The 21575-nt window shown below is 44.0% G+C and overlaps 1 protein-coding gene and 1 long non-coding RNA gene across 2 annotated transcripts in view; one reads left to right on the top strand and one right to left on the bottom strand.

Annotated features, from left to right (window-relative positions):
• Window positions 1-730: 730 nt before the first annotated feature.
• Window positions 731-16790, bottom strand: LOC125488035. Its single transcript, XR_007266194.1, has 2 exons — window positions 16527-16790; window positions 731-1276 (listed from the first exon to the last, which is right to left on the bottom strand). It is a non-coding gene; the product is annotated as an uncharacterized LOC125488035 (long non-coding RNA).
• The window catches only part of LOC125488034, a 30379-nt gene continuing 19146 nt past the window's right edge, over window positions 10343-21575 (top strand). Inside the window, exons 1-3 of the mRNA XM_048620797.1 lie at window positions 10343-10780; window positions 11624-11788; window positions 17976-18334. Of these exons, the coding sequence (XP_048476754.1) occupies window positions 18160-18334 (175 nt within the window). The 5' untranslated portion in view covers window positions 10343-10780; window positions 11624-11788; window positions 17976-18159. The remainder of the gene's footprint in view (window positions 10781-11623; window positions 11789-17975; window positions 18335-21575) is intronic.

Genomic DNA, 21575 nt, shown 5'->3' with positions numbered 1-21575 from the left:
TTCTTTCTCACACAGTTAGTCTAATGGTGATTGTATTCTTAGCTTGGGACAAGTGTGGTCTCTCTCTATATGCACCAATTGCCATCTGGTGGGCATGGCAATGTCTTACTTCACCGATTTCGGTCTTATTATTATCCACCATGTTTCCTAGACATCACTCCTGTTTGTAGTGTTATCTTTGTCCTGAGCTGCTTAGCTATTTGTTCACTGTTGCTTTTTCTTTTGATTGATTTGTCACCATTTGTTTTCATCAGATGAAAACTAAGTATTACACACAGAAAACTGCAACGGGGGTTCTGGCAACAATCTGCATTTTCTTTTCTTTAAAGAACATTCCCAACTACTTTCAATTTAAACCAGGAAAGATCAGCAACAATGTTCCATGATATGGTGATGTCAGGTCCAGTTATTAGTAATGACAATAGGTTGGGAAGTTTTCTATGTTTTGAACAATTTTTAACATCATTGTTCCCATTCACTTTTAGTCTCTTTATCAATGTTCTAACGGTCAAACACATCTTCAAGGCAATTAAGGCGTGTAAGGGACTGAGGGGTCAAAGAAAAACAGAGAATGATCCAGAGGTAGACAGCAGAACAAATTCTGTTATTTTACTCGTTGCCATATCTGCCAGCTTCATACTTCTCTGCTTGGGGTATATTTTATAGTTCTTTGAAACCCAATATTCCTTGGATCCTGCTGCTTTTGTTCTCTTTGAACAAGTCACATATATGCTGTGGAATGTAATTGCTGCACAATGCATTTATTTATGTGGTAACACAGAAAAAATTCAGAGACCAGTTAAAATAAGCAGTGAAATATCCAGTTATAAAAATAATTTGATTGATGAATAAATCCAAGTAACTGACAACCAACATTAGATGTAGCAGATAATGGAATGAGGAGTCCATGTGAGGAATAGACTGAAAGGTGAAGGAGGAATAGCAACATGATAACACTCCTTTTCTAAAGGACAAGGATTGACTCCATCTGAGAACCAAAATGAATGAGACTAGAGGAACAAAGCCAGTGTAAAGTGCTGTTAGCAACGAGCAACAGTTAGTAGAAAACTGAACAACAAAAGCATAACTGCAAGAGGAATTAGACATGCACAAAATAAAAACACATTCATGCCAATCAATCAGTTCTCAGTGAGTGAACCAGATATAAAAATAGATGAGCTGGAGGAAGATATCATTCTTCACTGCAGGCCAGAGTGGGAACAGCAACATCAGGTTCCTGTTCACTCTTCCTCACAGAATTCTCTGATCCACACATCTGGAAATAAGTAAATAAAAAAGCACCATAAGTTTCCCATTAAAAAGATTAAATAACATAGTGTAAAAAAAATTGTCTTTTGATTACAAATGTATTTGCACCAATGCTTTGTCTGGTTCCTTTCAGTTCACCCTGCCCTGATGGCTATAATATCACTCCCTTTCTTTGTTCGTTTCTTTCCACAAATCAGCTGCTACATTGATGGGAAATCCAATGCCCAACCAGGTGGGATCTGATGCTTGGGAATGGGGTCAGTTGTGGCAGAGAAGCCAACTTTCTCAGTGCTTCCATGAAAAAGTTTTGTGGTTCTCACTGACTCCTCCGAGCTCAGCGAGAACTGACTCTGGATGAACCCTGTTTGCTCGTGGCTTCGTAATGGAGCCTGAGATCAATTCAAAAAGATATCCACATTATCACCAATAATTACTGTTTCTATCTGCAAAACAGCCCCTAAACCCATCCCTGCCTCAGCTCATAATTGGTGGATCCCAGTCATTCATTCCATTGCCACCTCTGGACCCTTATATTCTAGCATGATATCAGCTGGACATCAGATTATAAACTCATACATTTACTTTGTATTAATTTCTTCCACCCTCCCAACAAATCCCATTTCCTGATCATCCACTGACCGCAGTGACCTACACAGGCATGTTGTCCTTCAAATTCTTGATTTTAAATTCTCACTCATCTATTCAAAATGTTCCAAGGTCATCATCCATTGATTTCTTTGTTTTCTTGGACAGGTGTATATCTTGTTTTGTAAAATCTCTATGAAAGTTTTAGATGTTCTGCTGTGATATAAATGTACAGTGATTGGTAATAGGCTAGGTTGATCTCAATTACTATGAGATCCTTGTTTGGGCCAATCAGGGAGCCCTGGCTGACACATAGGAATAGGAGACTCACAGTCTAGGGACTGGCTCAGAGCTGGCTGGTCAGAGTCCATATTGAGACCACATACAAATAAAGGGTGCCTTGGTGATGGCATACGGCCTCTGTTCAGTTCTTTCAAAATGTTACCAGCTGGTATGAAAGTAAAAGAACCTACAGATTAAAAGAAGTAAATTAAATATGAAATGGCAGGTAAGAATGCCAGAAACAATAATAAGTCTGACAATTGGGAACAATCTTGTGTCACTGAGCTGTCTACTCTTCTGGACTCCCTCTCTAAACCCTTCCAATTACCTAGCTCCTTCTCCTATTTAAGATGCTCCTTGAAATTTATCTCTTTGAATAAGTTATTATCACCTGACCTAATATCACCTTTGGTGGGTCAACATTAACTGTATTTAATTAGTGATGATAAAGGTCTTTTTAAGCGTGTTTATAGAGTCATAGAGTTGTACACCAAGGCACCAGACCCTTTATCCAACCAGATATTCTCAATTAAACTAATCCTATTTTCTGGCATTTAGCCCATAACCTTCTAAACCCTTCCTATTCATATACCCAGCCAGCTCCCTTTCAAATGTTGTAATTGTACCAGCCTCTACTGCTTCCTCTGGCAGCTCATTCCATACACGCGCAACTGCGTGAAGAAGTTGGCCCTTAGGTCCCTTTTAAATCATTCCCCTCACACCTTAAACCTATGACTTCTAGTTTTGTACTCACTTTCCTCAGCAAAAAACCTTGATGACTCAACCTATCCATACCCCTCACGATTTCTTTCAGGTCACCCCTTAGCCTCTGATGCTCCAAGGAAAATAGCCCAAGCCTATTCAGTCTCTCCCAATATCTCAAACACTCTACCTGGCAACATCCTTGTAAATCTTTTGTGGACCTTTTCAAGTTTCACAATATCTTTCTGAAAGCTAGGAGACCGAAACTGAACACAGTATTCGAAAACTGGCCTCACCAATGTCCTGTACAGCTGCAACTGACCTCCCAACTCCTATACTCAATGCACTGAACAATAAAGGCAAGTGTACTAAATGCCTTCTTCACTATCCTGTCTACATGTGACTCCACTTTCAAGGAGCTATGAACCTGTACCCTAAGGTCTCTGTTCGCCAACACTCCTCAGGACCTTACCATTGGCCCATCTGATCAAGGTCATATTGTATTCTGAAGTAACCTTCTTTGCAGTCCACTACGCCACCAATTTTATTGTAATCTGCAAACTTACTAACCATGCCTCCTACATACACATCTAAATCATTTATATAAATGTCAAAAATCGTGGACCATACACTGATCCTTGCGGCATGATGCTGGTCACCGGTCTCCAGTCTGAAAAGCAACCCTCCCCCACCAGGCTCTGTCTTCTACCTTTGAGCCAATTTTGTATCCAAATGGCTAGCTCTCCCTGTATTCCATGTGATCTAACCTTACTAACCAGTCTACCATGTGTAACCTCGTTAAATCCATATGGACAACGTACACTGCTCTGCCTTCTTCTTTGTCACTTCTTCAAAAAACTCAATCAAGTTAGTCAGACATGATTTCCCACGCACAAATCCATGTTGACTATCCCTAATCAGTCATTTCCTTTCCAAGTACATGTAAATCCTTTCCCTCAGAATCCCTTTCAACAACTTACCCACCACTGACATGAGGCTGACCGGTCTATAGTTCCCTGGCTTTTCCTTAACACTTTTTTTGAATAATGGCACCTCGTTAGCCGATCTTCAGTCATCTGGCATCTCCCTGTGGCTATCAAAGATGTAAATATCTCAGCTAGGGGCCAATCAATCACTTTTTTTAGCTTCCCACAAAGTTCCAGGGACATCTGATCAGGTCCTGGGGATTTATCCACCTTCCTGCGTTTAAAATATCCAGCATGCCTTCCTCTGTAATATGGGCTCTTTTGAAGATATCACTATTTATTTTCCCCAAGTTCTCTAGCTTCCATATCCTTCTCCACAGTAAACACTGATGCAAAATACTCATTTAGAATCTCACCCATTTCCTACGGTTCCACACATAGGCAGTCGTATTCTCTCCCTAGTTACTCCTTTGTCCATAAATGTATTTGTAGAAACCCTTTAGATTCTCCTTAACCATATTTGCCAAAGCAATCTCATGTGCTGTTTTCACCCTCCTGATTTCTCCCTTAAGTATAGTCCTACTGCCCTATACTCCTTTAAGGATTCACTCAATCCCTGCTGTCTATAACTGGCACATGCTTCCTTCTTTTTTCTTGACCAGAACCTCAATTTCTCTTGACACCCAGTATTCCCTTACATCTACTAGCCTTCTCTTTCAGGCTAACAGGAACATACTGTCCTGGGTCTCTGGTTATCTAATTTTTTAAGACTTCCCACTTTCCAGTCGTCCTTTTACCTGTGAATATCCGCCCGCAATTACTTTTGAAAGTTCTTGCCTACTAGCATCAAAATTAGCCTTCCTCCTATTTAGAATTTTAACTTTTAGATCAGGTCTATCCTTTTCCATAACTATATTAAAACTAATAGAATTATGATCACTTGTCCCAAAGTGCGCCCGTACTGACACCTCAATCACCTGCCTTGCCTTATTTCCCAAGTGTAAGCCAAGTTTTGCACCTTCTGTAATAGGTACATCCACATACTGAATCAGAACATTTTTTTGTGCACACTTAACAAATTCCCTTCCATCCAAGCCGTCAACACTATGGCAGTCCCAGTCTACGTTTGGAAAGTTAAAATCCTCTACCATCACCACTCTATTATTCTCGCAGATAACTGAGATCGCCTTACAAAATTTACTTCTCAATTTCCTGCTGACTATGAGGGGAAAGGGGAGCTATTGTAGAATCCCAACAAGGTGATCATGCTTCCTGATTGCTCAGTTCCACACAAATAACTTCACCGGATGTACTCTGCCATCCCCCCCACCGCCCAACCCCCGGAATATCCTCCCTAAGCACAACCATAATGTTTTGCCCAATCAAAAGAGTCACTGCGTGCCCCCCCCACCCCCCACCCCCAACCCTGCTTCCTTTGCCCCATTTCTATCCTTCCTATTCCATCTATACCCTGGAATATTAAGCTGCCAGTCCTGTCCATCCCTGCATCACGTTTATATGATAGCTATAGTATCCCAGTCCCATGTTCCCAACTATGCCCTGAGTTCATAAGCCTTACCAGTCAGGCCTCTTGCATTTAAATAAATACTGTTTATCAGTCCTATCTCGTTCTCTGCTTTGCTCCTGCCAATCTTGACTATTTGACTTGCTGCTTTTCCCAAATGCACCAGCATCAAACTGACCCCTGTTCTCACCACCTCTCTGGGTCACACCTCCACCCCACCCTTACTAGCTTAAATCCTCCTGGGTGGCTTTAGAAAATCTCCCCACCAGTATATTAGGCCCCTTCCAATTCAGGTGCACCAGTCCTTCTTATACAGGTCATTCTACCCCAGAAGAGATTCTAATGATCCAAAAATACATATCATTCTCCCGTGCATCAGCTCCTCAGCTACGCATTCATCTGCTCTAACCTCCTATTCCTAATCTCACGAGTACATGGCGCTGGGAGTAATCCAGGTATTACTGACTTTGAGGACCTACTTTTTAACCTCCTGCCTAATATCCTATATTCTATCCTCAGAACCTTGACCTTTTATCTTCCTATGTCATTGGCACCAAGGTGAACAATGACCTCATGCTGGTCCCTCTCCCCTTTGAGAATATTCTGCATCCTCTCTGAGACATCCTTGATCCTGGCACCTGGGAGGCACACATCATTCTGATATCTTATTGCTGCCCACAGAAACATCTATCTGTGCCTCTGACTAGAGAGTCTCCTATCACAATTGATTGCTTGGAGCCTCATGTACCCCTCGTTACAGTAGAGCCAGTCTTGGTACCAGAAACCTGGCTGTCAGTGCTACATTCCTTCGAGAGTCCATCACCCCTTACATTCTCCAAAACAGCATACTTCTTTGAGACGTGGATAGCCACAGAAGTAACCCATCTACTTGATTGTATCTGCAGTTTTTTCATCTTCCTGAAACTGCCATCCAGCACACTCCCTAGCTCCTGTCAATTCCTTATTGCCTCTAACTACTGCTCCAACCCACCCTTGTGATCCAACAGGATTCACAACCAAACACTCTTCCTGCATACATAATAATCAGCAATATTGAAATTCTTCCTAATCTCCCATATCTGACAGGAAGAGCACATCACAATACTAAAGTTGTGAATTTCACTGTTTGTTTATGTTTCTTTGATTGTACTTCAATGTCCAGGGAAACTTGAATATAAACAGCAGAGGCAAGCAGCTGCCTGGTCAGTCAGCTGTGCAGGTTCCCTGTTCCTTTGTTTTTCACCTCCCATGTACCTGCTCTCCTCCTTGTTTTAATGCACCATTGTCTTGATTTTTTTTCAAAGTTCCAAAACAATGCAACAGCTTCTAAAACAGTAATTAATGCTCCAGGAAATCAAGGAAATCAGCTCCAACACTGAAAAAGAACCTTTAAAAAGGAGCAGCTCTTACAGCCACCATTTTCTCTTGTCTTCCATACTCAGAGTCATGCAGCACATAAACAGATCCTTCAGTCCAACTAGTCCATGCCAAACATAATCCCAAACTAAACTAGTCCCACCTGCCCACTCCTGCCAAATCTTTCCTATTCATGCACTTATCCGAATGTCTTTTAAAATTGATAATCGTGCCCATGTGCACATTCCACATGTAAACTATCCTCTGTGAAAATGAGCAAATAAGCAAACAACAAAAGTATAGATATGTGTTGTAACAGGGCCGTTGCTATGCCATGAACAAAGCAGAAACGCTGGAATGTTGAGTGCCAATGTCTATCGACATGGGGTGCATGTGGCTGTTGCCCACAGAGTATGCCCTGAGATGCTAATGCCGAGTGTCCAAGATAGATGTCTGGAGGGGCAAGTGGCAAGCTGGTATCCATTAACTTTTGTGTCAAGAATTCTTGGTGCCTAGTTTCTATTCTATGGGTGCAAGAATAAGAGCCTGTCTATTAATGAAGTGAGATTAAGTAATAATGAGCATTGTAACAAGCAATAATCCCCATTAACAGGCCCCTTGCCATTTACTAGTAAAATTATCTCAGCCTCCAGGATTTGCTTGGTAAATGAGACTTTTTTGTCTCAATGGCAAGACCAGACTTGACATCTAACACAATTCTTCCAAATTATTCACTATTGTTGATTTTTTTTGCATTCACAATCACAGTTAATATAGGCAGTCGATAATTTGTAAGTAGTTTTCTCATGGTTTATTGACTTTGAAAAGGAGCATCAGTTTAGGTATGATACATTTATCAATTAGATATAGCAAGTATACAACTCTGACAATCGGTATCAGTGACTGATACCTGACAACAAACAGACTGTCGGTTTGAAATATTTCAATCTCATTAAAGTAATGGGAGCAGCATCCTGCTCTCTCACCGAGATGGTAGGGAGCTCTTCCCCCGGTCTTCCTCCTCTTCTTCTAGTCCATCTTCCATCTGCCTGGTGAAGACTGCTCTCTAGGGACTGACTGATGAGATCTGCTGCCTACAAGGTCTGCTTGATGAGAACCGCCTTCTGAGAGAACTTCCCTCTGCCTCAATACTTATTATTATATCATATTTCCAGAGGTAGGTAACTTACACTGTGTCAATCAATTGCCTGAGCTCTTTTGGCCACTGGCCATTGGACAACGACATTGGAGGTGGTAGAAATGGCAGCTTATGATCTGTTAGGTGCAGATGCTTGTGGAATGGAAAGTGAGGACCAAAGGGATCCTATCCATGTTTTGGGAGGGAAGAGAAGGGGGTGGTGAGGGCAGAAGTGTGAGAAATGCATGGGACCCAGCTAAGGGCTCTTGTCAATCCCAACACGGGCCTCAGAAACATCCACTTTTTATCTCAAGTGAAGATTCCACCATTCTTCACTTTCCACCCTGCCAGCATCTTTGATTTCATTTTATTTATTATTGTCACATGTACCTTGGTACAGGGGAAAGTTTATTTTTGTGTTCAGTAAAGGTAGATCATACCATAGAGTGTGTTAGGGTAATTGAATAGAGCAAAGAATACAATGTTACCGCTGCACAGAGAAGGTGCACAGAGAGCAAGATCAATATTAAATTTAAAATATGAGAGGTCCACTCAGAAGTCTAATAATGTTCTTGAATCTATTCATACGTGCATACAAATCTTTATATCTTTTGCCTGATGGAAGCAGGTGGAAGAGTGTGCAACGGGGTGGGAGAGGTCTTTGATTATGCTGGTTGCTTTCCCAAGGCAGCGGGAAGTATAGATGGAGTCCATGGACGGAAGGCTGGTTTGTGTGACGGACTGGGCTGTATTCATGACTCTTTATAGCTTCTTGCAGTCTTGGGAAGAGCAGTTGCCATACCAAGCTGTGATGCATCCTGATAGGATGCTTTCTATCTGCATCTAAAGGATCATTGTCTGCGATTTCCACCAACTGTATTGGGATGGCACCACCAGACACATATTCCCCTTCCCTCCCAATGCACCTCCTATGGCATCTTCCCATGCAATCTCAGATTGCCTGTTTACCTCCTCCCTCCTCACTATCCAAGGCCCCAGATCACCTTTCAGGTGAAACAGCGCTTTACCTGCAACTTCACTAAATTGAGTTTACTACATTCGCTGCTCACAATGTGCTCTCCTCTACACCGAACACAGACCGGGTGACCCACTTTGCAGGACACCTACATTATGTAGAAATGATCCCAGGTTTCCTGCCATTTCCACATAGCACCGTAAATAAAAACTGAAAGAACTGCGGATGCTGTAAATCAGGAACAAAAACAAAGTTGCTGGAAAAGCTCAACAGGTTCCCCCACACTGGGTTCCTCAGTTCTGAGGAAGGGTAAACGGACCCGAAACATTAACTCTGTTTTCTCCTTCACAGATGCTGCCAGACCTGCTGAGCTTTTCCAGCAACTTCTGTTTTTGTTCCACACAGCACCGTGTTCCCTGGCCCCAATGTCTCTGGGTCGGGGCCTGCTGCAGGTCTCCAGTGAGGCTCAGCACAAACTGGAAGAACAACACAAACTCATTTTCCGCTTGTGGAACCTGCAGCCTTCATGAATCCATACTGGTTTCAACAATTTTAGAGCCTCAACACCTTCCTCCATGTCCTTTACCCACAGCCCAGGCCCTTGTCACGATACAGGGCTGCTTCAGGCACAGCCAACTCCATTTTCACCTAGATAACAAGGTGTGGAGCTGGACAAACACAGCAGGCCAGGCAGCACCAGAGGAAAGGGAAAGCTGACGTTTCGGGTCTAGACCCTTCTTCAGAAATTGGGGAAAGGGAACGGGACTCTGAAATAAATAGAGAGAGGGGCAGGCAATGATAGAAGGTGGATAGAGGAGCAGATAGGCGGAGAGAAGACGGACAGGTCAAGGAGGCCGGGATGAAGTTAGTACAGGTGAGCGTAGGTAGGGAGTTCGGATGGAGGTTGGTCAGTGAGGAGGGAGGTGCGGGTAGGTGGGAGAGAAGACCAACAGGTCAAGGAGGTGGGGATGAGGTTAGTAGGTAGGAAGTGGGGGTTGGTCAGTGAGGTGGGAGGAGAGGATAGATGGGAGAAAAGTCGGACAGGTCAAAGAGGCGGGACGAGAGGGGCTGGTCTTGGGATGAGGTCGGTGTTGGGGAGATTTTGAAGCTCGTAAATTCCACATTGAGACCATTGGGCTGCAGGGTTCCCAGGCGGAATATGAGGTGCTGTTCCTCCCATTCTCACCTGTAGTCCCATAATCAGCTTTTCTTTCTCCCTGCCTCACAATTATCCATCCCTTTATTTGTCTGCTTTTCTCTCTCTTTCTGGGCTCCATCTACCTACTGCAGTAGTGTCAGCCCTCACCCCCCGATCTGCACCTTTCCCTACCTACAATCAGTTCTGATGAAGGGTCACTGAATCTGAAACGTTACCTCTGCTTTAACTCCACAGAAGCTGCCAAACCTGCCGAGTTTCTCCAGCGATTTCTCTTTTCGTTCACTTTCACCTCCAGGCGGCGTTCCCTGGGCGGGACCTCACCTCCTATTGGCCGTTGCTACGGGATTGACAGGCTGTCGGACCAATCGGAGCTGGCCCGCCCGGAGGGCTCGCGTAGACTCGAGGCGCGGCCATTTAACTGACTCTGCGCGAGCTCGCCAGGGGATGGGGCGGTTTGGCGCCTCGCGCTGGAGAGGAAATGAGAGTTTATTTTTAAATCTTGTTAGTGAGGGTGAGAAAATAACTTCGATATTCATCAGCAAACTGTTAATGTGCAGATATACTGAGGGGGAAACCTTTCCTATCCATGTCCTTGTCCAAATGATATTGGCACTCGGGGTTAACAGGACACCAGGATGAGAAATCCAAGGATTTTGAGTGACGTGAGAGGAGAAATTGTGGGGGAACTGGCCATAACAAAGAACCGAAACGTCAGCTTTCTTGCTCCTCTGATGCTGCTTGGCCTGCTGTGTTCATCCAGCTCTACACTTTGTTATCTCACAGTCTCCCCTGGACTCCGGAGGAAGTGCTCGGAGACTGGAGATTGACAACGTTACGGGCTTGTTCCAAAAAGGATTGTAAGGTCAGTCCTAGCATTTACGGCCTTGTCAGTTTAACTCTGGTGGTGGGGAAGCTTCTGGCAACAATTATTTGGGATAAAGATAACGTGTAAAAGGTGTGTTGATCAGGAAAAGTCCAGGGCAAATTGTGCGTAACTAATTTAGAAAAATTTCAAGTTAACGGAAATGTTCGGTGCGGGCAATGCTACTGATGTGGTTTATATGGATTTCCAGAAGGTATAACAAAACAGACTTGTGGTACAAGAGGCAATGGCAGCATGGATACAAAACTGTGATAGTAAAGAGAGTAATGGTCAGTGGATATTTTTTTCTGGCTAGAGGAGGGTTGGAGTGGAGTTCCTGGGGGTCAATATTGGGATCTGTGCTTTTTCTGATAAGCATTTGGGTAAAAGGCAAGAGATTGGCACCAGATAATAGAGCTGGAGTAAGCTTAATGGACTGAATGGCCTCCTTGACTGTAATTATGTTGTGAATTCTGATCAGTGTGTGACCTGGGCAGGTTGGAGCCTGTGTGAGATCGGGAGTAGTCATTGCAGGTTCGTTGTTGTTTCGCAGACGTTTCATTACCCTGTTGGGTAACATCAGTTTTGGGCCAATCTGAGCATGTTTCGCCCATGAGTTTCTAAGGTTTTGGAGTAGATTTGTAGCTCGGCTACAATGAACCAGCTCGGCGAGGCAACCAACCTCAACATCCACAGCCCGAGCTACAAATCTATTCCAAAACCTTAGAGTAGTCATTGCAGTTTTGTTTAAACTATGTGTTTGCTGGGGTTCCTGGCAGGTAGCTGTGGGATTTGAAGAAATTGAAATTCTAGTTCACACTATTCTCTCCAATTTCTCTCCAGTCGTAATCTACATCCAAAGTGAACAATGAGGTGAGAAAAAAATCCATCTAGAGGAAAATGGGGATTGTTGAATGAAGAATAACAGCAGGTTAACCAGCACAGGATTTTGGGAGTACCAACCTGAGAATCCTTCAACGGGCTTTCAGAGATAAACAATTGAGAAAGGTAAGAGAATGATCTATTTGTTTGAAATACTAGTCCTTTAGATCCTGGACAAACATTGAGGTCAGACAGGAAGCTTTAGACACAAATTTACAAGGTATTTCAGACATAGTGAGAAGCTGAATGCTAGAACAATTATCCACTACAAGGTTTTGCAGTCAATTTTGTGTCATAGCATTTGATCAGTAAGGGGACTCTATTTTCAGGCAGTGTAGAACCAACTGACAGGACACTTCATTTGGTGCACCTCAACTCTGTCACCATTAGTTCTGAACATTAAAATCGTTCTAACAAATCAAGCGGGAGACTAAACGAAGTTACTTCTTGTCAATTCATAACACGATGCCGATCAAACATCTAAGATTATCACTACCTTTGACCAGAAGTAATGGAGTCTTGTTAGATAGTGAATGTTGAACACAGTCTCATCACTATTCAAAATTTGCAGTTTTTAGTACTGGCGCCAGTGAGATATTTCATTGATCGCAGAGACTTACAATATAAGGCCACAATTCCAGGCAGCATACTCCATTCCTAATTAAGAATCTCAAATTTAAATAAGCAATGACATGCATGTGATTCCAATGATATCGATATGATGGCCAAACTGACTAAAACTGATTATAACTAGACCATGGATATGATAAATAAATAGCTGGAAACATTTAAAATTCTGTTCAATTTAAAATATGTTCCCTGAAAACAAACACAAATTGAGCAGAGATCTATGTATAGCTCACTCAGGAAACGTCAGTTTCCGATTTCCATAGGAACAGGATGGGATAAGAACTCAACTATAGGAATTCCGGCTACTCCTATAGTGGAAGTCTTTTTAGAACTTCAAGGCAGGTCCACAAAGGGGGGCACAGACGAGATTGTTGAGCCGGAATCAAAGTTTACTCATCTCCCTTCAATCTCAATTTTGGCCATGGAGTCCTCACGGGGAGAAGAGGACAATCTGATCATTGCAGCCTGTAAGGCCGCCCCTCCGTGGCACCCCTATTGTCCTTGAGGGAAAGGGTTATTAAAAGAAAAAGGGGTAGTGGGTATCTGATTGACAGTACGTGCCCCATTTCTCCCATTACGACAAGCCCGAGCCCAGTGGCCAACAGACATCCTGTCCTTTATCCCTACCCTCCCACCGCCGACCACGATTCCCATTTTGGGGTTTATGGCGTCTTTCCGTGTGACCCCCAGGATGGAACCGCTGGGCGAGTTGGCCTTTAGGCTCGCCGGATCGCTTGGTGAACAAACCCTGCCTGTCCATATTAGTCAGGGACGTGAGGATTTCATTCCATCCTTGCTGCTACCAGGTCACGTTAGCCAATTTGAAAGCATAGGCCGTGTTAGGGTCAAGGCAATTCAAGAGGGTGTGGATGGCAAGAGGTCCATATTGCTCCAGCGCCACCCCTGCTGAGGATTCCCAAGTATCCTTAAACCTAGCAATGAAGTCTGTCAGCTGCTGCACCTTTTTCTGCATGCAACGGGTCACCTCTTCAAAATCACTATGTTGCCTAGCTCCATTAGTGATGGCATCTTTAGCGCGTTTCCGGAGCCAAGTGTCTCTACTCTCGTTTCCCTGATTCTGAAGGTCATCATCAGGGCCCCAGTCACCCTCGAGCCCCTGTGGGACAGCAAACGAATCTTTAACAGCTGGCCAAGAAGTGCCGTATGCAATCTTCAATAGTAACAGCACATCATCAGGCAAGGGGTTATAAATTTGACACGTCTGTACTAACCAATTATGAAACGGGACGGGTTTTGTTAAGGGGTTTGGGGCTTCATTTATCATACTTCGGATCTCCGAGGGAGTCCAGGGGCGTAATACAGGAACGTCCCCTACCATTATGCGGGGGTATTGTTCAACCGTACTACAAACGGGTTCCTTAGGAACACTGTTGGGGTACCTTCCTGTTCGGCTGCCTGACGCCTTCTGGTCTGGACCCCGACTGTGTCCGAAGAGGCGACCCGAGGTAGGCGAGACGGCGGGTCCTTCTTATTGGGGGGGTGGACGGTTCCTAAGAGCAGCTGCCAAGAGAATATCATCTATAATCTGATCCTTGCTTTCTTTAAACTGTTCTAACTTTGGATACATTCCTGCGGCAGGAGCGCTAGGCTTAATATTCTTTCCATCACCAGCAGCCTTTTTTTTTAGGTTTCGGGGGTTGATGGTGCCTGGCCACTTCCAACCATTTGTCAAAACAAGTAATCATATAGTTATAATCCCAGTTTGGGTCTCCGTCCCCAGCCTCTATCTCACTTTTCCAAAACTATTTTTTTTAGATCAAATGTACCTCCATAAGGCCAGTCTCCATGAGACCACCCGTATATTCTCTAGTGATTTGTAACAGAGTACCTGCCGTCTCCTGTCTCCAGCCAAACCTTATTGGCAGATGATCCAGGAGGAACCAGCGGGTCCGCAAGCAGCTTGCGCTGTTTCTAGACTTCCTGAATCGTCCTTGAAGTTGCCTTTTTCAGTTTCACAGGAAATTCTTTTACCTCGGGTCTCTTGGCTTCCTTGCTGGTTTGGCTACCCATTACTTAACAAGTCCCACTTACCAAGGGGTCAAACTGTAAATTTAAATGAGTATTAACAATTTATAATTACGTATCTTAACGCTATAGTTTCTTTTCCACTCATCTTATACACAAATTCACCCTTCCCCATCCCCAAGATCTCGTTGTACCTCAGTCCTTGAAGCCCTGCAGACTGTTTTGTTCTTTTGTTCCAATTGTCCTAATTGTTCACTTATTTCTCAACAAGTTTTAGTCTTCCTCACGTGGTCTTGCCCGTCCCATCTTTCCAATCTCCCAGAGATCAGATCAGGGTGGCTCAACGTGGGTCACAGGTCGGGGAAACTAATTCCTCTCAAACTCCTTTCTCTTATTCCTATCACTTTGTCCGGATCCTGTAAAGATAGGGATCCTGCCGACACGTAAAGAACGTGTCTTAAGCTTTGGGGCAACATTGAACAGCAGGTTCTAAGCTTTCTACAGATATGCAACAATCTGTCGCATATCTCTTACTTGACCTATTTTCCCATCATTCCAACCTCTAATTCTAAGCTTTAACTACCTTCTACATCTAATTGCTCTTGACACTTTATTAAAGGGTGGAAGAATAATTAATCTTGTGTTTTAATTCCAACATATACTTGCTATTTTTTAAAATTGTCTGTTTTTATAATTATGTTCAATTGTAAGTACAGTGTGTTCAATTCTACAATGGATTTATCATTTGTATAAATTTCAAACTCAGTAAGATTACTGACTTGTTCGTTTTTAGTTTCATTAAATTTGTGCAAAAAATCTTGTGCTCATTTATGTATAACTGTGTTCATTTGTGTATGAAACTTGTGCTCATTCACGCTAAAAGCTTGTGTTCATTTCAGAAACAAACTTGTGTAATTTGTGCAAAAATCTTGTCAATTTATGTCCTAAGCATGTGTTCTGGCTGCTCTGGGTTTGAAACTGCAGCTTTGTGTCTGTGTATATTCCAAGTCCGGATCCCAGTGGGCTTTGAGTGACAAAATGCGTCAGTCGTTATTCTCTTGCCGTGTGGACTGATCAGGTGTGAGTACCTGCATGTTTCTCTCAAACACATTTGACCACAAGTCCGTCAGGAAATGGCCATGTAGAACATCCTTGAGACTCTGCAGGAAAAGGACAGGGTGGATTCTGTCGGGTTGCTCCCTCAGCAGACTGTCTGCCACTTGGCAGAATACCTCGTCACGAGAACTTTCCAACAAATATCGAGACGTTGCCTGACTGCTGAAGAGAAGGACATAAACTGCGAGATCCTTCTTGTACGCCCAGACCGTGTGCCACGACATGCTGCATTCAAGGTAGCTGCGGGGAACTAGAGACTGTTGCACATCTCCTTCGAGAATGTGCCTTTGCAAAGGAAGTCTGGAGAAAGATGCAGTAGTTATTGTCGAGGTTCATCCTGAGCAGCTCCATAATACAGGATTTGTGCTCTATGGTCTGGTCCCTGGGACACACACTCAGAAACATCAATTGCATCTGGAACTCAGTGAAAGAGGCTCTTTGCACTGACCGAGAATTGTTGGTCTTACAGAATAAGGAGTTGACCACGACCAAGTGTTACAGAGTGGTACAGTCCAAGGTCCAGGACTACGTGCTCAGGCATGCATTAAAGCTTGGGGCAGCTGCTGCCAAGGCACGGTGGGAAAAGACCACCACGTGAGGTGTTTCTGCCTAAGTTAAATGGGGGTCCGTTCAGTTACCGGATCCTTTGGGTACCTCAAATATATATGAAGTATTCTCTTACACAAGTAAGGAATGCCTTTGGTTTGTTCATATGCTATTGTGCAGAACCAAAATGATTTATTGACTGTGGATGTTTATGAATAAAGTATATTCTCAAAATAAAACAAAACCATCCTTAGATACAGGACCCATAACTGCTCACAATATTCCAAATACCTTATACAGCCTGAGCAGTACATCCCTGCCCTTGTATTCTCACCTTCTCAAACAAACACTAAAATTACACTTACCTTCCTAACTGCTAAATGAAGCTAGCTGCATTTTGACCTGAAGAGAATCCTGAACACAGACTAAGAAATCCCTTTGAGCTTGAGATTTCTTAAGCCTTTCCCCATTTAGAAAATACTCTGCCTCTCTCTCCTTCTAATCCCAGCGCATAACTTCACACATTTTCCCACATTGTATTCCGCCTGCCAACTGAACCTTAAGGGAATCCTGTACAAGCACTCACCCCTCGAGTACCTTTTTCTGTGCTTCAGGTATGGCTCCATCTGCCCAGAGCGAGATAAAGCAGAGACAACATTTCGAGTCCGGGGGCGGCCGTCCTTCGGAAGAGTGCGCTTTGGGACTTGATGCACCGACACACAATTTCTTCATCACTTTCACCTCTCTGTCTGTGGTCTTTTTCATTCTGATACATATTATTGTGTTTGACGACACCCAGAGCCGGCCCTTTTGCGTTTTTTGTTTTCTGTCCTGAAAGGGTTGTTTCTCTTTAAAGAGTTTTTCTTCTGAAGCAGCTGCCAGCAGTCACTTCGGGCACGAGGCGGCCATTAACCACATTCTCGCGCGCAGGGGGAGGGGCCTGAAACTAAAATGGCGGCGGTCCCACCCAGAAAGGAGAAGCGTCGGGGGAGAGCGGACTGTGTTAGTAAAGTCCCGTTCCCGAAGGTTATGGTGGTGAGATATTGAGGGCGTGGAGGGTGAGAGGAGAGATTTCGCTTGGGGCTGGCCCTCCCGTCCCCCAATGAATCCTCTATTTGGTAAATCAGGCCGGCCGACTGTTACCGATTTTATTTTATATCCTCTACCCTCACTCAGCCCCGAGGGTTTTTATTTAAACTGGGCGGTATTTTAATGAATGTATTCTGACTCTCCTGGATTAACCAGTCACTGACCATATGGTCATTTCTACCGTCTCTCAGACATTTTTCAATCCCCTTTTCCAGCCCTGGAAACGTAATAGCAGCCGGTCCCCCACCCTTAGTATTTCTCCCTCACACTGTCCAACACAAGGGGAATAATTATTGCCTGTTGTCTCCATCGCGCTGATCCGGGAACTTCACTGTTCCACAGGTTAGTGCCCACTACTGGCCGCAAGTGGAAACTGCAACCAACCCGCAGAAATGCTCAGAGTCTGTCAGGGTTAATGAAGCAGCTCGTGAGCAAACAGATTCTGTCTGTACTCTCCACACTCAGATTGGTGCACTTTTAGTTTGAGAAATAAAACAACCGATTATATATAATAAAGAAAAGTGCTCAGACATTTATGAACCTCTCCAGTTACATTTTATTTGAGATTGAACAGTATTTCACAAAAGGTAAGTGAGAGTGAGTTTGAAAGGAATGAAATACAGAAAGAGTTAATGTCATATAAGAATGGAAAACTCAGGAGCTCTGAGAGTTTGGGGGCAGGGGTTTATGTTAACCTTTCATAGACCTGAAACTTATCTCTACAAAAGCTGCTGCAACTGCTGAATGAGACAGTATGAAAATCAATCCCTGTTCAGAAATCAATGTCGAAATTAGGAAATGGAAAGGAACAGAGGGGAAAATTTTAGCGAATCTGAGCATTAATTTCCTGTTTTGCACTGGAATCCTCAGATAGCCGTCATATGAAAAATAAGGAACAATGTAAATAATCTGTATTTCATAGAATGATATTCTTGTGTATCTTCAGGTCAAGTTAACGATCCGTGACTGTCATTTTGTCTTCGGTTTTTCTGGTGGTCAACTCAATATTGCGACATGGTGATGACCGGGAATCAACCCAGGTTAACTGCTTGGAAGGCAGCTATATTCACCACTTTACCGCCATCATTCATCAGTTTACTGCTGGGTGTTCATTCAAGAAGCAGCTGGAGATGGTTAGACCTAGGACATTCCCTGAGGGACTCTTGCAGAGATGTCCTGGAGCTGAGATTAGTGACACTAACAACGACCGTCTTCCTTCTTGCTCATTCTTACTGCAACCAGCAGAGAGTTTTCTCTGGATTCTCCATAAGTATGAGGTGTTGCACTTTGGAAAGTCAAACCAAGGTAGGACTTATACAGTAAATGGTGGGGTCCTGAGGAGTGATATGGAACAGAGGGACCTCGGACACAAGTATATAGTTCATCAAAAGCGGGGTCACAGGTGGACAGGCAGGTGAAGGCATTTAGCATGCTGGCCTTTGTCAGTCGAGGCATTGAATATAGGACTTGGGATGTTATGTCACAGTTGTATAAGTCAGTGAGGCTGCACTTCCAGTAGTGAGTACAGTTTTGGTCACCTTGTTATAGGAAAGACATAGTTAAAGTAGAAGATGTGCAAAGAAGATTTATGAGGATGTTGTCAGGAATAGTTGGCCTGAGTTATAGGGAGAGGTTGGTTAGGATGGGACTTGAAATGTAGGAGAATGAAGGGTGACCTTATTGAGGTGCATAAAATCATGAGAGGCATAGATAGGATGAATGCATATCATCTTTTTCCCAGGGGTGGGGAATTGAAAACTAGTGGGCAGAGGTTTGAAGTGAAAGGGGAAAGATTTAAGGACCTGAGGGGCAACTTCTTCACACAGAGAGTAGCGCTTATATCGAATGGGCTGCCAGAGAAAGTGGTTGAAGCAGGTACAATAGCAACATTTAAAAAAAAAAATTAATAGGTACATGGATGGGAAGGGTTTGGAGGGATATGGAACAAATGCAGGCAAATGGAACGAGCTGAGTACACACCATGGTCAGCATGGACCAGGTTGGGCCAAAGGGCCTGTTTTCTTGCTGTGTTACTCTATGACTCATTGACTATGGTTTTACTTAGGCTCGTAATGTCATACTCAGTGAAATGATGCCTTGGTGTTAAGGGTAGTTACTCTCATTTCTCCTCTGAAATTCAAACTCTTTGAACCAAGGCCGTTCAGCTGAGTGGCAGAACATGGCGGAACGCAAACTGGGCATCAGTGAGCATGTTATTTTTGACAAGGTATTACTCTAGCACTGTTGATGACACCTTCCTTCACATTTTCACGTTAAAGAATGGACAGACAAGCCATCAATTGGCTGTTTAGAATTGCCTTAATTTTTATGTGCACAACACACCTGGGTAAGTTTTCACATTTTGGGTACATGCCAACACTGTAGCTGTATTGGAACACCTTTATTAGCCATGTGACAATTTGCAGAGACTGATGTTGTCAGGACCCACAATCTTTGCAATATCCAGTGCCTCCAGTCAGGTGATAGCAGCTTAGTTGAACAGGGAGGGTTGAATGTGGACTAAGTGTGGGATATCCACCTGCAGGACCCAGCCCTCTCTCTCTCTGTCACACTTGCCTGTTAGAAATAGCAGAAGATCACGGCAGATCTGCTCGAACCCCAGAGTCATAGAAATGCTCGTCAGCTTCTTGATGCTGTTCAGACCAAGCTGGAGGGAAAGGTATTGCTAGACCCTTCTCTGTTGCTGCAACTATCCAACAGGATAGTGACACAGATCAACACAAAGTGTGATCGGACTGAAAAGTAAAGTCAGCAAGTTTACTTTTTTCAATGAGTTTCTGAGGATGAACATCAATCCGTTTCACAGATGGACATTCAGTGATTACATGGATCTGTTGTACGAGTCTGTTAATTGTGCAAATGACCACGAGATTTTAAACAGATTCGCCTCTTCCCTGAGAATAGGCTAAGGGATGTCACACCACTGTTTCACTTTCTCTTTGACATTTCATTTATAAAAGCTGTGAATGAGCTGATAGACACAGATTGTGTTACAAATGGTTAAACTCAGGGCAGTGTCAGTTACTGCACACAAATTCTATATGTGTGTGGGTCTGTACATGTATGTGTGTATATTCGCGAGTGTTTCAGTCACTGTGTGTGTCTGTTTGCCTCTGTGACTGTGTTCCTGTCTCTATCTGTGTGTGTGTGTGTCTGTGTGTTTCTGTCTCTGTATCTGTGTCTGCCTATCTCTCTCTGACTGTCAACACAGTTTGGAGCTGGAGGAATACAGCAGATCAGGCAGCATCAGAGGAGCAGGGAAGTTGACATTTTGGGTTGGGACCCTTCTTCAGAACTGGGTAAGGGGAAGGGAGCTGGGAAATAAATAGACGGAGGAGGGGTGAGCTGGGAGACGGTGGGATGGTGATAAGTGGATGCCGGTAGGGGATGGTGGGGATTGGTCAGTGAGATTGGTAGGGGGGGTGGCAGATAGGTGGGAGAGAAGATGGACAGACAGTGTCAGGTCAAGGAGGTGAGAGGGAGGATGTGTGGGGCTGAGGAAAGGTAGATGGGGTGATGATAAGTGGATGCCAGTAGGGGGTATTGGTGATTGGTCGGTGAGAAGGGTGGGGCGGAAGGTGTTATCGACAATCAAGTATGGAGTGCAGATATTCCACAAAATGGTCCCTGAGTCTGTGCTTGGTCTCACCGATGTAAAAGAGGCCACATCAGGAGCAACGGTAATCAACAACACTTTCCTGTCGCTGACCATTTTAAGCCCCCTTCGCATTTCCTAGATGACATGTCCATCCTCGGCCTCCTCCAGTGTCACAATGATGCCACATGCAAACTGGAGGAACAGCACGTCATATTCTGCCTCGGGAGCATACAGCCCAATGGACCAAACATAGAATTCACCAGTTTTAAAATTTCCCCACCCCCGGCCTCATCACATGTTCAAACTTTCCTCTCATCCCTGCCTCCTTGACCTGACACAACCTGTCCATCATCTTCCCTATCTATCTGCCCCACCCTTCCCAATCCCTCTATTTATTTTCCAGCTCCCTTACCCCTCCCCAGTTCTGAAGAAAGGTCCCGATCTGAAACATCAACTTTCCTGCTCCTCTAATGCTGCCTGGCCTGCTATGTTCCACCAGCTCCACAGTCTGTTGACTCTGACTCCAGCATCTGCAGCTTTTGCTATTTCTCTCTGACTGTGTGTGTTAGTGTATATCAGTGTGTGTCTCTCCGTGTCTGTGTGCAATGGGCTGTCTGTTGTTGAAGGAGCGGTATCCATTGAAATGGGGTTAAATACCCTCTAGCTATCTCTGTGTCTATTCTTCTTGTGTTTAAAGTGATACAATACTGTTGATGAGTCTCTGTGTGTATGCCCACCTCTCCCTGCAATGGGACACACTTTGCGCTGGAGGGAAGTTTGAATCAATGAATGAATTAGAAAGTGATTTTTGGGATAGTAAATTTGCGGAAGACACCAAAGTTGGTGGAGTTGTGGATAGTGCGGAAGGATGTTGCAGGTCACAGAGGGACATAGATAAGCTGCAGAGCTGGGCTGAGAGGTGGCAAA

This window comes from Rhincodon typus, chromosome 48 (assembly GCF_021869965.1).
Source record: "Rhincodon typus isolate 14 chromosome 48, sRhiTyp1.1, whole genome shotgun sequence".
In the NCBI taxonomy this organism is placed as follows: Eukaryota; Metazoa; Chordata; class Chondrichthyes; order Orectolobiformes; family Rhincodontidae; genus Rhincodon; species Rhincodon typus.
This window is presented reverse-complemented; position numbering and strand designations above follow the sequence as displayed.